The sequence below is a fragment of the Falco cherrug genome, chromosome 4 (genome assembly GCF_023634085.1).
Source record: "Falco cherrug isolate bFalChe1 chromosome 4, bFalChe1.pri, whole genome shotgun sequence".
Taxonomy (NCBI): Eukaryota; Metazoa; Chordata; class Aves; order Falconiformes; family Falconidae; genus Falco; species Falco cherrug.
This window is the reverse complement of record NC_073700.1, coordinates 10,713,853-10,726,365: the sequence shown is the minus strand read 5'-3', so window position 1 is coordinate 10,726,365 and position 12,513 is coordinate 10,713,853. Positions and strand designations below refer to the sequence as shown.

The 12,513-nt window shown below is 48.4% G+C and overlaps 1 protein-coding gene across 4 annotated transcripts in view; it reads right to left on the bottom strand.

Annotated features, from left to right (window-relative positions):
• NCKIPSD (NCK interacting protein with SH3 domain) overlaps positions 1–12,513 on the bottom strand; it is a 54,122-nt gene that overhangs the window by 19,319 nt on the left and 22,290 nt on the right. For all 4 annotated transcript variants that reach the window (XM_055707576.1, XM_055707575.1, XM_055707577.1 and 1 more), the window contains exons 2-5: positions 10,601–10,713; positions 9,609–9,810; positions 5,115–5,202; positions 2,222–2,850 (exon numbers count right to left, since the gene is read on the bottom strand). In XM_055707576.1, the coding sequence (XP_055563551.1) occupies positions 2,222–2,850; positions 5,115–5,202; positions 9,609–9,810; positions 10,601–10,647 (966 nt within the window). In that variant the 5' untranslated portion in view covers positions 10,648–10,713. The remainder of the gene's footprint in view (positions 1–2,221; positions 2,851–5,114; positions 5,203–9,608; positions 9,811–10,600; positions 10,714–12,513) is intronic.

The window sequence follows — 12,513 nt, the reverse complement described above, 5'->3', positions numbered from 1 at the left end:
TACACAGAATCCCCTGAGATCATGGAATTGTTTGGTATAACGAATAAAAAGTCAGTGATTTGTACCATTTGTACTATTGTGTATATATATACACACACATAATTTATATACATATATAAATTTTATAGATAGAGCATAATTTGTACCATTAAAATATGCTAGTGATGCTGTGACAGTACAGCCACCCCACAACTACACGTAACTGCCCTTCCAGCTGCTAGAGCTGGTCTTCTGCACCAGGTGAATAACCTCATCTGGAACCGGGCCCCTACGTGTCAGCAGAGCTGCATCTTCTGTGTGGGACCTTGAGGAAGAACACACGCTGCACCACAACACCTACACCTGAGCACTGCACAAGCCCACCCAGGCTCCCCTTCTGAAAGCAGTATCCCTCAGGAGAGGTGTGATGAGGTACTAACAAGATGGGACAGGACTTTCTGCTGTGTCTCCATACAGTACCGGGCATTTTTTAAAGTCCCGCAGATGTCCTAGATGACAGACACCGTATCAGTTACGACTAGATCCATACCTGTCCCTGCACCAGCACCAGAATTTCTTCCCATCTTTTTCAGGCTGGTCTGCAGCAATGGGCATGAATCCGAGGTTTTCAAATCCCCTCTGCAGAAACCTGGCACTAAATGACTGCTGAGAAATTAAGCTTATTGTATCCCAAGAACAGGTATTAAAGATAAAAATAGTATTCAAATCTTGTCCAAGGTCTAAATAACAGAAAACTGAACTTCTTCACGTGCAAGTCAGAGCCAGAATATTTGCTTGAAACAGCTATATTTTTTTGCTGAATGTAGAGCGTACATTGACACGGTATTGTTATTGAAGTAGGAAGCAATTAACTATTGGGTTATGGCCACAAACTGAGCCTTGATGATTGCTTATAGGACCCTCTATTCAGTGCAGACAGTTAACAGATTATAATTTGATCTAAAATTTGAATGCCATTAGTTTTCCATATTCAAATGCCTCTGAACAGTTCATTATAATCTTGCCATTAGCAATGGAACTCCAATCTTAGATGTTTGTATGAAGTGTACTCCTCAGGGTTGTATTTAGCAAGTGGGAGCTGAAATTTATTATCCCTCCAACTTAAGCAGAGGGCTGCCCAGATGCACTTTGCTATTTCAATGACTGCTGCAAAAAACATCATTTCATTTCCCTCCTTGCACGTCCGCAGCAGAGGAAGCAGGCATACATGATCTTTTTGGCATAAGGTTTACTTAGAACAAGCTCAAGATAACGCTTTTCCTCCAGTGGCTGAAAAAATAATCTTCTGTGGTCTTTTAAAAACAGTAACAAAACAGGGCTGAGGCATATCTGAGGTTTGCATCTATGGAAAACTAGTTTTCATCACTTTGATTAAAGACCAGGCCAGGCGTAAGGAAGTTTTGGGTGCTCCACCACCAAGAGACACAAGAATCTGTGCAGATTTACAGTACGCATAGGCATGCTGAATCTACACAGATGACATGCAGCACCATAGAAGAAAATCTTATGTATTATTTTATAAAAGGCTTCTACACAGAAGCACTTATTGCGGAAGTTCCAGTTTCCTGAGCTTCTATTTGCCATGTTCATAACAAAACACCTCTTTAAAAAGTCACTATTCATTTCTTTCTCTGACTTTATGCTGCCACAATGACTCTCTGAGCTTTCACAATCAGCGGTCAACAACTCCTACCAGAGCTTTCTCAGTGTGACTCAAGTCCTGCTGCACCCATTCCCACTGCTGCTTCGTCACCCGCACCGTCCCGGAGACCTGGAAGGTTGTCATCTCCCACCTGATGCGCTCATGCACTACAATGCGCTGCCATCCATCCCACCTCCCTCTCCCCAAACCACAGTCTTATCCGAGACACCCACCCCTTTGCCGCAGTCCACCAGTGCTTTCCAGCACCAAGGGCCCTCTCAGCTGGTTTCCCCTCTCACCCCCAGCTCCAAATTCAAGGTTATGTTGTACATCAGCAGTTCATTTGGGGAATAAACTCACCTGCTTCCCACATCCCTGCTTCCAGTACTCTGACTCTGGTTCAAACCCCTGGTTCCCTTGGTGAGATATCTACCCCCACCTTGCACCTCTCCCCTTTCCTTTACAATCTCACTGCACTTCTCACACCAAATGTTAGGAGCGCTCACTGAGCTTGGAACACCTCCTGCCCAAGGTTAGGAGGTGGTCTGCAGCAGCCCCCCTGGCCCAGCACCACATTACCTTACTCTCCACCACAGAGATGAGAATCTGCTCCATGATGCTGCTGGTTGCCGGGACGGAGGTCTGAATATGGCCGATGACCACACCGATGGCCACGCGGGACAGCTCGTAGCTGAGGTGGGTGTTCCTGCGCACCAGCTCGATCAGTTCGGCACCTATCGTCTTAGGCACAGACGCCACCAGAGCACTGGCTTCTGGTGGCACTGGCTCCACGGCGGCCACCTTCTTATCCTCCAGGCAGAGGGAGTTGAAGGCATCCAGACTTGTAGTGGGGGCTGGGGCACCTTTCTTCACCTGAGAAGTCTTCTCGCCATCCACAGTGTGGGACCTCTGGGTCCCCCCTTCAGCTGGTGGTGCTGGGGCAGCCCTCTTGGTCTGGGGCGATTTGCTGGCCCCATCCTTGGGAGAAGTCCCGTAGCGGGAGTGGCCCACAGAGCCGGCATCCAAATTGCGTGTTATCGTGGTGTGGACGCTGCGGCTTGGGACAGGGGGTGGGGTGTTGGCAGGACTGGAGGTGGCCGTCGGGAGAGTGGTCTTTGATGCAGAACCAGCAGTGTACAAGGTATCCAGGGATGTCGTGCTTATAGAGGAGGCACTGGAAGCTGACCCAGGGATAATTTCAACAGCATCTGAAAGGGAACAATTAAAAATGCCTTAGCAACAGCATCAAAGGAAAAAAGAACAAACAAATTGCTACAGTGCAGTCCATTAAAAGGCTCATTGTGCATGCGACCAGAGCAGTTTAACTCCTCTTCCTGCCTGGCTTATCTCAAAGCAAAATTGTACCAGTTCTCTCTGGAACAGCGTTCCTGCACAATCACCTCTTTAGAAAGGGAAAAACTACTCTATTGAGATGAATACCCTTCAAAGGGCTTAGTGTTTTATGCAGGGGAAGGGAGGGAGAGAGGGACAGGACTAAGCGACAGAAAAGTCTTCTCCCCCTGGCTTAGCAAGGCCCTTTTTCTGCATTCAGAATCTAAGCCCTCACTTTTGGATGACGGTGCCTGAGAACTGCAAGACACCAAAGGCTTCGCACACCAGCCTGCACCGCCTCCTTGCATGCACCTCACCGACCGCAAACCACGGTTAGCATCGACAGCAAAGGAAACATTTGGCTGACAACACCTCTAGTCGCTTCCTTTCAGCACTCTCTACCATTTGATCACGAGCCCTGCAGCCCTGCTAGCATCCACCACTTTCACAAGCCTCCACGATATCTGCTCTACTGTATTTCTCCTCCCCCGCCCCCTCTAGTTTTGACTAGCTCTAGCAGTGGTAGCTGTCCCACCTTCCAAGGAAAAAAATCCACTACAAGCAAAGAGATGTCAAGATTTCTCTTTCCTTTAACCTGGCCTAAAATATAGTTTTGGGAAACCTTAACCAGTAATTTCTAGGGGGCAGCTACATACCCGAGTTCTTTCCCAACTGTGAAAACATTTACTTGGGCAAACACTGGGTTACCTTCATTAGAGCTTCACGAGAGCAGCTGATGTCAGCGCTGGAAGAGAAGGAGCACACCCCATGGGGAGCCCAGCTCCCAGGAAATGCCCTTTCACCCACGCCGAAGGAAAGACCAGTGGGACAGACACATATATCACCTTTACTGCACCTCTGCAGGCAACTCCAACCCTTCCTGCCCTGTTGGTCCTGGGAGCCCTCCACTACTCCATCCACCACTCCACCCCAAGGCTGAGCTAGTACTAGTTTCCTTCCCACCGGGGTTCAGCATCCCTCTTTTTTCCTCCTCCTCCTCACAGAGGAGCATTCATGAATCATAGCTCCCACCATGCTTCATTAAATCAAGATAATGAGTCGAAGGAAACTAACCTTTGCAAAGTCCCATTACCACACTGAAAAATGGCTCAGTACCATTAAACACCATTAAGCCAGCCAGCCCCAGGTTCCAATTAACTACCTGCAAGTCAACAGCTCTGCCCTGCTCCTCACAAGGGGATGAGAGCAGGCTGGAGATGGGCTGCCTGTCACTAATGGTATGGCCATCACAACACAGGAGAACACTTGGGCAAGCTAACAGCAACGCAGCAGGATGAGCACTGCCTCTGCCAGCCCAACCGCACTGGAGATGGAGAAGCTCCTGCCCCAGCCCCATGGTCCTGCTTTGAAGTGCTCCTGACCACCTGCTGCCCTGCCTGTGGGCAGCACTTGGGCAGCTGCGCCCCTGGTATTATTACTGCTCCTTACAGGCACCCGCCAGTGGTCTGAAGGAAATCCCATCTGAGCACTGCACAATTCTTTCTAGTGCCTGACAGACTGGGAGCCAAAAGCAAGACTTGAGCCTGTCCTAAAAGTGCTACCAGTGAGCTCCCCGTGATCAACTACCACATTCTGCGCTGCTGGGCAGGCTCCCTCTGCCTTGCTGGGAGATGGCCATGGTGTCTGCGGGAGAAAAACACCCACAAGGATCTTAAAATCACTGCAGCTGTGCACTGGCCAGACTAGCCACACAGGCAGGCAGGGAGTTTGCTCCTCAGAGAGCACCACGTTTCCCAAAGCCACCAGCACCCGAGGACCGGGAGGATGCTGTACCTGGCACCCATCCACAGGTGCCAGGCTGCCCAGACTCCCAGATCAGAGAGGGCTTGAAGGAGTACTGGCCACCAGCTCATGACCATTAGCATTAAAGCCTATACTAATTTAGGATTTATGTTTTATATATATATATATATATATATATATATATATATATATAAAAGACATAAAACCTACAGGAATGTAGAATATATATATATTTATAAGGCTATAAAACCCATAGGAATTTAGGATATATAAGGATGATCTTCTAAGCACAAAGCATGAGCATCCGGAAACCATGACTGTTACATCGCCCAGTGTCTGTTTCGTGCCCGAGATCTGGAAAGCGGTTTGTCCTTACTTTTAACAGGAGCAGCAATCTGTGCGTTCTTGCGTTTCTCTGGAGGTGGGGGGGTGATAGGAGCAGCACGCTGGGGCTGTGGTGGGATCTATAAGGAAAGATTTCAGAGCAATCAAAGGAGGTTGACAATGAAGACATTCTCCGTTATGAAACCTTCTTTCTTGCGTGCGTGTGTAAATTTGTCCTTACATCTCTTTCATCATTCAGGGAAGTTTTCTCAGGAGGACAGATATTAATAGGCAGCTTCCTAGAAGAACAAAGCAGGACTCAAGCCGGCTTCATCCCCTCCCCGTGACAGGCAAAGCAGCCCTTGTTTAATTGCTGTCTTCAGCAGCACACAGCACACACGTCGTGTAGACCTGTCAAGCATTTACTCCTCCTTTATTCCAAATGCAATCCCACACACTCGCTGTGTCTCCACATTACTCTCAACAGCTCCACAGAGGCTGCAAACAGGGTGTGTATTTAGACACTCTTCTGGAGAGATCCATTACATCAGCTACAAATACCCTTGCAGAACGACAAAGCCAAGGACTGGAGACAAGTAAATGCCTTTTCCATGCTTTCAGAGCTATTTCTGCTCATGCAGGGAGAAAATAGGGCTAGACCCTCTGTGCAATCCTACGCTACCTATAGCAAGACCCACTGGGAAAAGCTTTTGCCAGGGAGTTGCATTAACTCTCTGCCTCTGGGGTCTCCTGTAATTCTCCTCTGCTACGCATGCTGAGCCAGCAGCGTACGAGCCCCAGATCCAGATTCCTACACTCATCTTTTCCTGCCATATCCAAACACTATGACCACTGACATAGCTTTCACCCAGAATCACTCCGGTGAGGTGCAACCTCAGGGTTCACCCCCGATCAGTAGGACACCGCTGAACGCAGCAGCCAGGCTAGGTGGGAGCACATTGCATCAGTACTCTGATCCTCACATCCCAGCGGCTCAGGGCCAGGAGACTCGATTTGTGGTCCCTTAGGAATTCTGTGATTCAGAGCCTGCTGCCTGAAGCATGACTGTTTTTATGGGATATTACAATCACTGCCTGCAGCAAAACCCCAAAGGGCTGCATTGAAAGGGAAAGGAGGTGATGGCCTGAATGTCCCAGGTAGCCCAGGCTAAAGCCAGCTGAAATATACAGTGACATTTAGGCCATCACACAGTGACAATTTTCCATGTTTGTTCAGCACAGGAAAAGAAGTTTTTCTGTGACCTGCCAGTGCTGAACAGCCCTATAACACCACACAGGACACACAGCACTGCCAGTCCCTGCAGCAAAAAAATGAGACAGGCCCCTGAAAGGTCTCTATCTTAAATAGCTTGGAACAAGGAGAATGGATCCAGGAAGGGCAGAAGCCTCCTTTGAAATGGGAGCAAAGATATTCCTGTAAACAAGACACACTTTCAGGGACCACCTCACATGTTAATGTTAATATGGGGCTCACAGCCCATGTCTGGACCCTACCAGACAAGTGAAGACAGCAGTTTGCACGGCTTACAAACACTATTAGAAAGGGATCTCTCGGTCCCTTTCTCCCACCCAACACCTAATACATCCATCCTTTTACTATGCCGTTTTGACATAAAGAAGAAACTGCGCAAGTCGCTTCTTTACAAGTGCCTTCAGCTGGTGGACTAGTCCGAGATACTGCTGCAGACACCCAGTCTGAGCTCTTCTGCCCTTGTCAATCCATCCCACATTGTTCTCTGGTTAAAAAGCTATATGATACTTCCATACAGCTTCAAAAATGATCCATGTCGGTCCAAAAAGAGACTGCACAGCTGAGAGGCCAAGCAGATCAGGAGGGGTCTCAGCATTGCATGGTTGGAAGGCTGGTCCCAAATTCGGAAAGCTCAGCTGTGCTAAAAGCAGAGCCCTCCCTGCAAAGCGAGGGAGCTAACAGCACGAGTCGGGGCCGCTTGGCACGGCACGGCCACGATTCCTGAAGCAGTGGGATTTAGCAGACAGGCAGGCTCAGAGCTTAGAGCCAACACATGACATTATTTGGAGATAGAGCTAGGGCTGGGTCATTCCAGAGTATTTCCATGGCTTCATTAGCCCTTCCAAATTTACCATGCAAGTTTAACACAGCTATTACAGACTAGTGCTTAAATTAATAGATGTACAGCTAATGTTAGCTCAGAGCCCTGCCAGCCTCATTTAGATGGCCACGCGCAACAGTCCAAGAGCTGTGATGAGAACGTGAGGCATCACATGAATTTCCCTGTGCTGACGCGTGCCCAAGCTGTGAGCCTCTGGCATGGTCAGGAGTTGCGAGAGATAATCAATGGACAACTTTTGCCTCTGCCCCACACCTCAGCTGCTGCGTGGGGCCAAGAGAAGGATGTACAACACCAAAACCCTCCTAGAGAAAGGAAGGAAAGGGGAGAAAACATCCTCTGTCCAGCTGCCATGGGGAAGGTGACCATGGAGGACTCCCTGCAGCTCAGATCCCTCCTGGACAGAGGGTAGGAGAAGAGGTGGGACCTTACCAAGGGTCCAGAGAGAAGCACCTGGACATGTGTTAAAAGCCTCCCTTTCTCCAGGCCTCTACAAGAGGGCTGTGAACTGCCTCAGATCGATGGATTTTACACACGTGCTTCCTTTCCTTTTGCATTCTGTAGGGACTGCTAGCAGAGGCTGTGCTGCCTGTGAGCTGACTCAATCACAGCACTCCATCCCCTTCCCAGCTGGCCAGACAGAGAGCACCACCGCTCCTTCAACTCCTGGGAATAACGCTATTATAGTAGGAACTTTTAAACAAACAAACAAACAAAAACCAAGACGAAAAAAATAAACCAACAATCCCCCACCCACCACCTCCTCTAGGCAAACTGTGCCAAGTCAGACACACTGGTCTGAAGCAAAGGGTTCTGAAGATGAGCATCACAAACCCACTGAGCATGCACAAAAGCAGCAGACTGACTAAAACATGCTGAGAGCCCAACCTCCTCCTCGGGCAAGCTGGCATGTAACTGCTCCAGCTTCCCACCTTGTGCTAAGAATGGAGGAGCTGAGGAGAGGCTCAGCGCAGGTGTCATCACCAAGAACTCCAGCCAGTTCAGCCCTGCGAGCAAAGCCACCAACAGGAAATTTGCACCTCAAATTTTGCTTAAGTTTCCAGATGCAAACAAGAACACACCCAAAAATCCCAAGCAGTGAAAAGCACATCCCAAGACCTCTGCTTCTCTGGAGTTAGTGAGAAAGTTAGGATTTCAGCAAGCCTCCTCTTAGGCAGCTGCACAACCAGTGGAAGAAAGCCATGCTGCTTCCTCCGTTTCGTACTTTCAAAGCACACAGGAAATCCCCCCAACTGAGCTGTTAAAATCTCAAGGAGCCCTTTCAGCACAGGGCTAGGCTGGAAGCCCTTTGACTGCATCCTCAATGCCACCCAGACAGAAACAGTTCTTTGTCAGCCAAGGAATCTGTCTTGCTCCTTTTTGGAAAGAGACCAAACCACAGACCAGATAAAGACAGGGAACTGGCACGCAGAATGGGCCGTAAGGTGCTCCATTTGCCTAGCCCATAATGCACAGGCTTGAGAATGGAGCTGATTTGGCTGCCCAGAAAATGAATACCAAGGAGAAAAATGGGGTTTGAAGGAGTTGCTGTGTTCTGCATGAGCCAGAGCTACCTCTCATCTCTCAGACTCGCAGTTCTTCAAGTGTAAAACAAGCCTCATCTGCTAGGCATGACAGTGTATCAGTACCTTATAAACACTGCCTGCCTCCGAACACTTATCCCAGACAGATGAAGAAAAACTACAGTGCACATGTTCATCTGTAGGAGAAAAAAAAAAATCTCCACGCTCAGCCTTGCACGGTGCCTTTAGCCCCAACATCCAGCTATACCTACACAGTGTAATCAGACACATCATCCATCCCCAACAACTGCTGCATCCACCCTGAGCTACTCCTTGGAAGTCTCTCTGGCACCACACAGTAACCTTGGAACTGTGCCACCAAGATAAAAAAAAAAAAACCAACTCTGCTTTAAATCATATTTCCTGCAATTTACCTTTAATTCATCATGACAAGCAACATTCAGACAAAGCAGGGCCTTTGGATGTTATTATGTTTTAAGTAGTAAAAATAGGCAGCCACAGCAGATAAAATTCTTAAGGACCAAAGACCTGGTTGTGCAGATGTAACAAAGCAGTGCTGAGCACTCAGACGTTCTGCTGCTCGTGTCAAAACTGCTTTTCCCAGTATTCTCTGGGGAACTCGCAACTCTTCTAGAAAGCTGTCAAGAGATAGTCACACAACATACGAGTGGATCTCGCACGTCACCATAAAACCATGGACCCTCAAGGATCCCAAAAAGCATCACAAGTGTAAATGGAAGGACTGTTCCAGACTTCTTACATAGAGAAGAGACAGCATCAATTTACACTGCAGTGATCCCAGGTAAGCAGCACAAACGTTTGATTTGTGACTTCAGCTGCAAAGGCATTTTATTGAACAGGAGGAACCTAGAAAGTGTCGAGCCACTGTTACCTGATAAAGACCTTCATCCTCATCCTCAAACTCAGTGTTCGGAAGACTGTGGTGTCGCTCGTACCCTGTCCGGCACACCCCGTTGGGCTGCCGTGCCACATCCAGATGGTGATCGCTGGAGGACTGTGTCATAACCATCCCCTGCGGGGTGGGAGAGTGACCTTTGCGTGAGACCGTCTCCTTCCGGTGATGGATCAGTTTTCTGAAAGAGAATGACATCAGAAACAGCGGAGCTAAATAAAGGAAGGGAGCAACCATGCTGCAACTTTTTTTTTTTTATACCGTATTTTTTAATGATTTATTGCATTTGGGCTATATATACACCAGAACGGGTTACATTATTCTGAATGTTTCATTAACTCCAACTCCATGTTTCATTAACAACTAAAGGAAGCACTTCTGGGGGAGGAAGGAAGAGGCTCCGTAAGAGTCCATGATTTATTCATCAGTTCGCTGGAGAAAAATGCCTCTTCCTCGGGGGAGAGTCACATATTGCATCGCAAGCTTCAGAAATTGCCTGCACTTTAGAATCGCTGTTCAACTGAGATTAAACCAGCGTGCTTCAGTGCAGCACGAGGTGTCAGAGAAAAACAAAAATTTCTCCTCGCAAGCAATTATTTGAGAACATATTAAGGACCTTGTGCCACGTGCCAACCACCTCTACAATTCCTGGCTGGTAAAGAGGATAAAATGCATCTGGAAGGGGTTTGATTTCTCATCCAAGCCTACAATGCAGCTGGGAGTCTTCTCTTCTTTACACACACAGGGATAGAGGGGCAAGACCAAAGCACTGCTTTGCTGGACGCGGTTGACAGGAGCAGCACTGGCTACCGGCTCGAATGCTGGGAAGCCCTCTTGGTGCATCAGCACTTTGCAGCGCAGGGACTCAAATCAACGATGTCTAACTTGACCCCCAAGAACTGAAAAGATGTAAGCATCACACAATGACCACCCTCCATCCACCAGCTCTCCCAGACATCTGTTGTACTTACTGGAGGACATCTCTCTGCTCCAGGTTGTACTTGCCCCCATTCTTCATGGCCGCGTTGTGCACAGCCTCGATGGCACGGTCAATGGACTGGAGAACCACATCTTGCTCCAGCACCTTAGAAACACAACATCCCACATGATATTGCACCACTCCAGCTGAGGTTCTTTTGCACCAGAGCTTATGGCAGGAGAGACCACAATATGAAACCCCCAGAGCAGGCACCGCACACGCCAAATGGCCAACAAACAGCTCCCAGAGCCAGAACCCCATCTCAGCAACATCTCACTTTTCCCTCCTTCCTCCAGGGAAAACATATTTGAAGTCATGCTTCACACTGAGTCTGGCCATTCAAGGTTTACGGGTGGAAGAAGAAAGTCCCTGTTACAAGCACTGAAGTCCAACGATCCCTACAGGAAGACCAGGGACAGAGCTTCAGGGCCATGCAGCAGCCTTGACTATTCAGCCTGCTGCACGCAGTTTTTGAGACCCCACTGCAAAGCCCAACTTACCCCAAACTCAACCGTTTCTGCTCTTGCTGCCCTGCTATGGAGCAAATACATAGCTGTGAATGTTACAGAGTCGAAATCTGGTGTCCTTCAGAGTCCACTGGCTCTGGGTTTGCATTTTTGCTCGCTTTTTTCTTGCTGGTTCTTATACCGATTTTGCAACTTGAATTGCCTTTTCCAAATCTCCACCCAAACTGTCATAGCAACATTTATTACTCCTGCCAGCCAGTTTAGCACTCGTTACTGCAGCTGAAATAAACACCAGCCTTGAAACAAGAAATACCAAAAGATGTCATTGCCTGGGCTTACGCAAGAGGCTGGGAGAGCTGTAGTGAAGGGGCACGGGAAGGTAAAGCAGGTTGCCACGCTTTAGGACATCCCAATGATGAAGGACATCCTTCAGAAGAAAATACCTTTACAGGACTACGGCTGAAGGCAAAGGACATGCTACTGAGCCTTCCCCTGGATCCAGCAGAGCCCCGTTAAGCCTCCCACAAGCTGCTGCTGGCGCCTGCACCATCCACTGGGTACCACCACGGGCAGCCTCAGCCCACGCACGCAGGGGAGTGCTTGGCACCCAGCACTCATTTGCAGCTGTTTGAACACTAAAACCCCCTTCATCTTCACTTGCTTTGCACCCCCCTTCCCTGCATCAGAGCAACCATTTATGCAGCCAAGAAGCGGCTGGAATCTCATCAAGGATGCACCTTAATTGGCCTTAGGGGGCTGCAGAGCAGAAGGCGGCAAGCCCTCCCCACCGGGGCTGAAAGTGCCTGCCTCCATAGCACTGGCATGCAGTTTTCTGATAACATGCTATGTATTATTTATATCCTGATTAATTACTAAACCAAATGTGAATTAACAGCTAGCACAGACTGTGGGGGAAAAAAAAAAACACCTGCAAACAAGGTGGGGATGAGAGGCCCCCTCTGCAATACTACTCGCCTTGAAAAATTTAGGAGGGTGGGTTTTTGTTGGTTTGTTTTCTCAAGAAAGAGAGAGGGGGAAGAAAGCAAGCGGGGAAAACTTTAACAATAAAACCAGCTATGTGAAAATACATCTACCAAATTTGTTAAAGTATCAGATCAAAGACAAAACCAACACTCAGAACGCAACTTTGGGATGAAGCCTCCAAGCAGCCCCATATGGCCTAGGGAGCCTTTCACCACCTCTAACTACAGATCTAAGTAAGGAAACGGAGCAAAGAGCATTGGAATATATTTAAAGGAGCGTTGGAAGGCAAGGCAAGTTATTTCAGAGAACGCATCTCATTTTCTGAGAGGATAAAATTATGGCAAGCTGCATGCTTTCTCTGGGAAAGACGAACAGTGCAGAAGCCTCCAGCACTGCTGCTCCCAAGGGAATGCCAGCGCGGCTCCAAGTGCCAGAGACCTCTGCCCTCTGCACA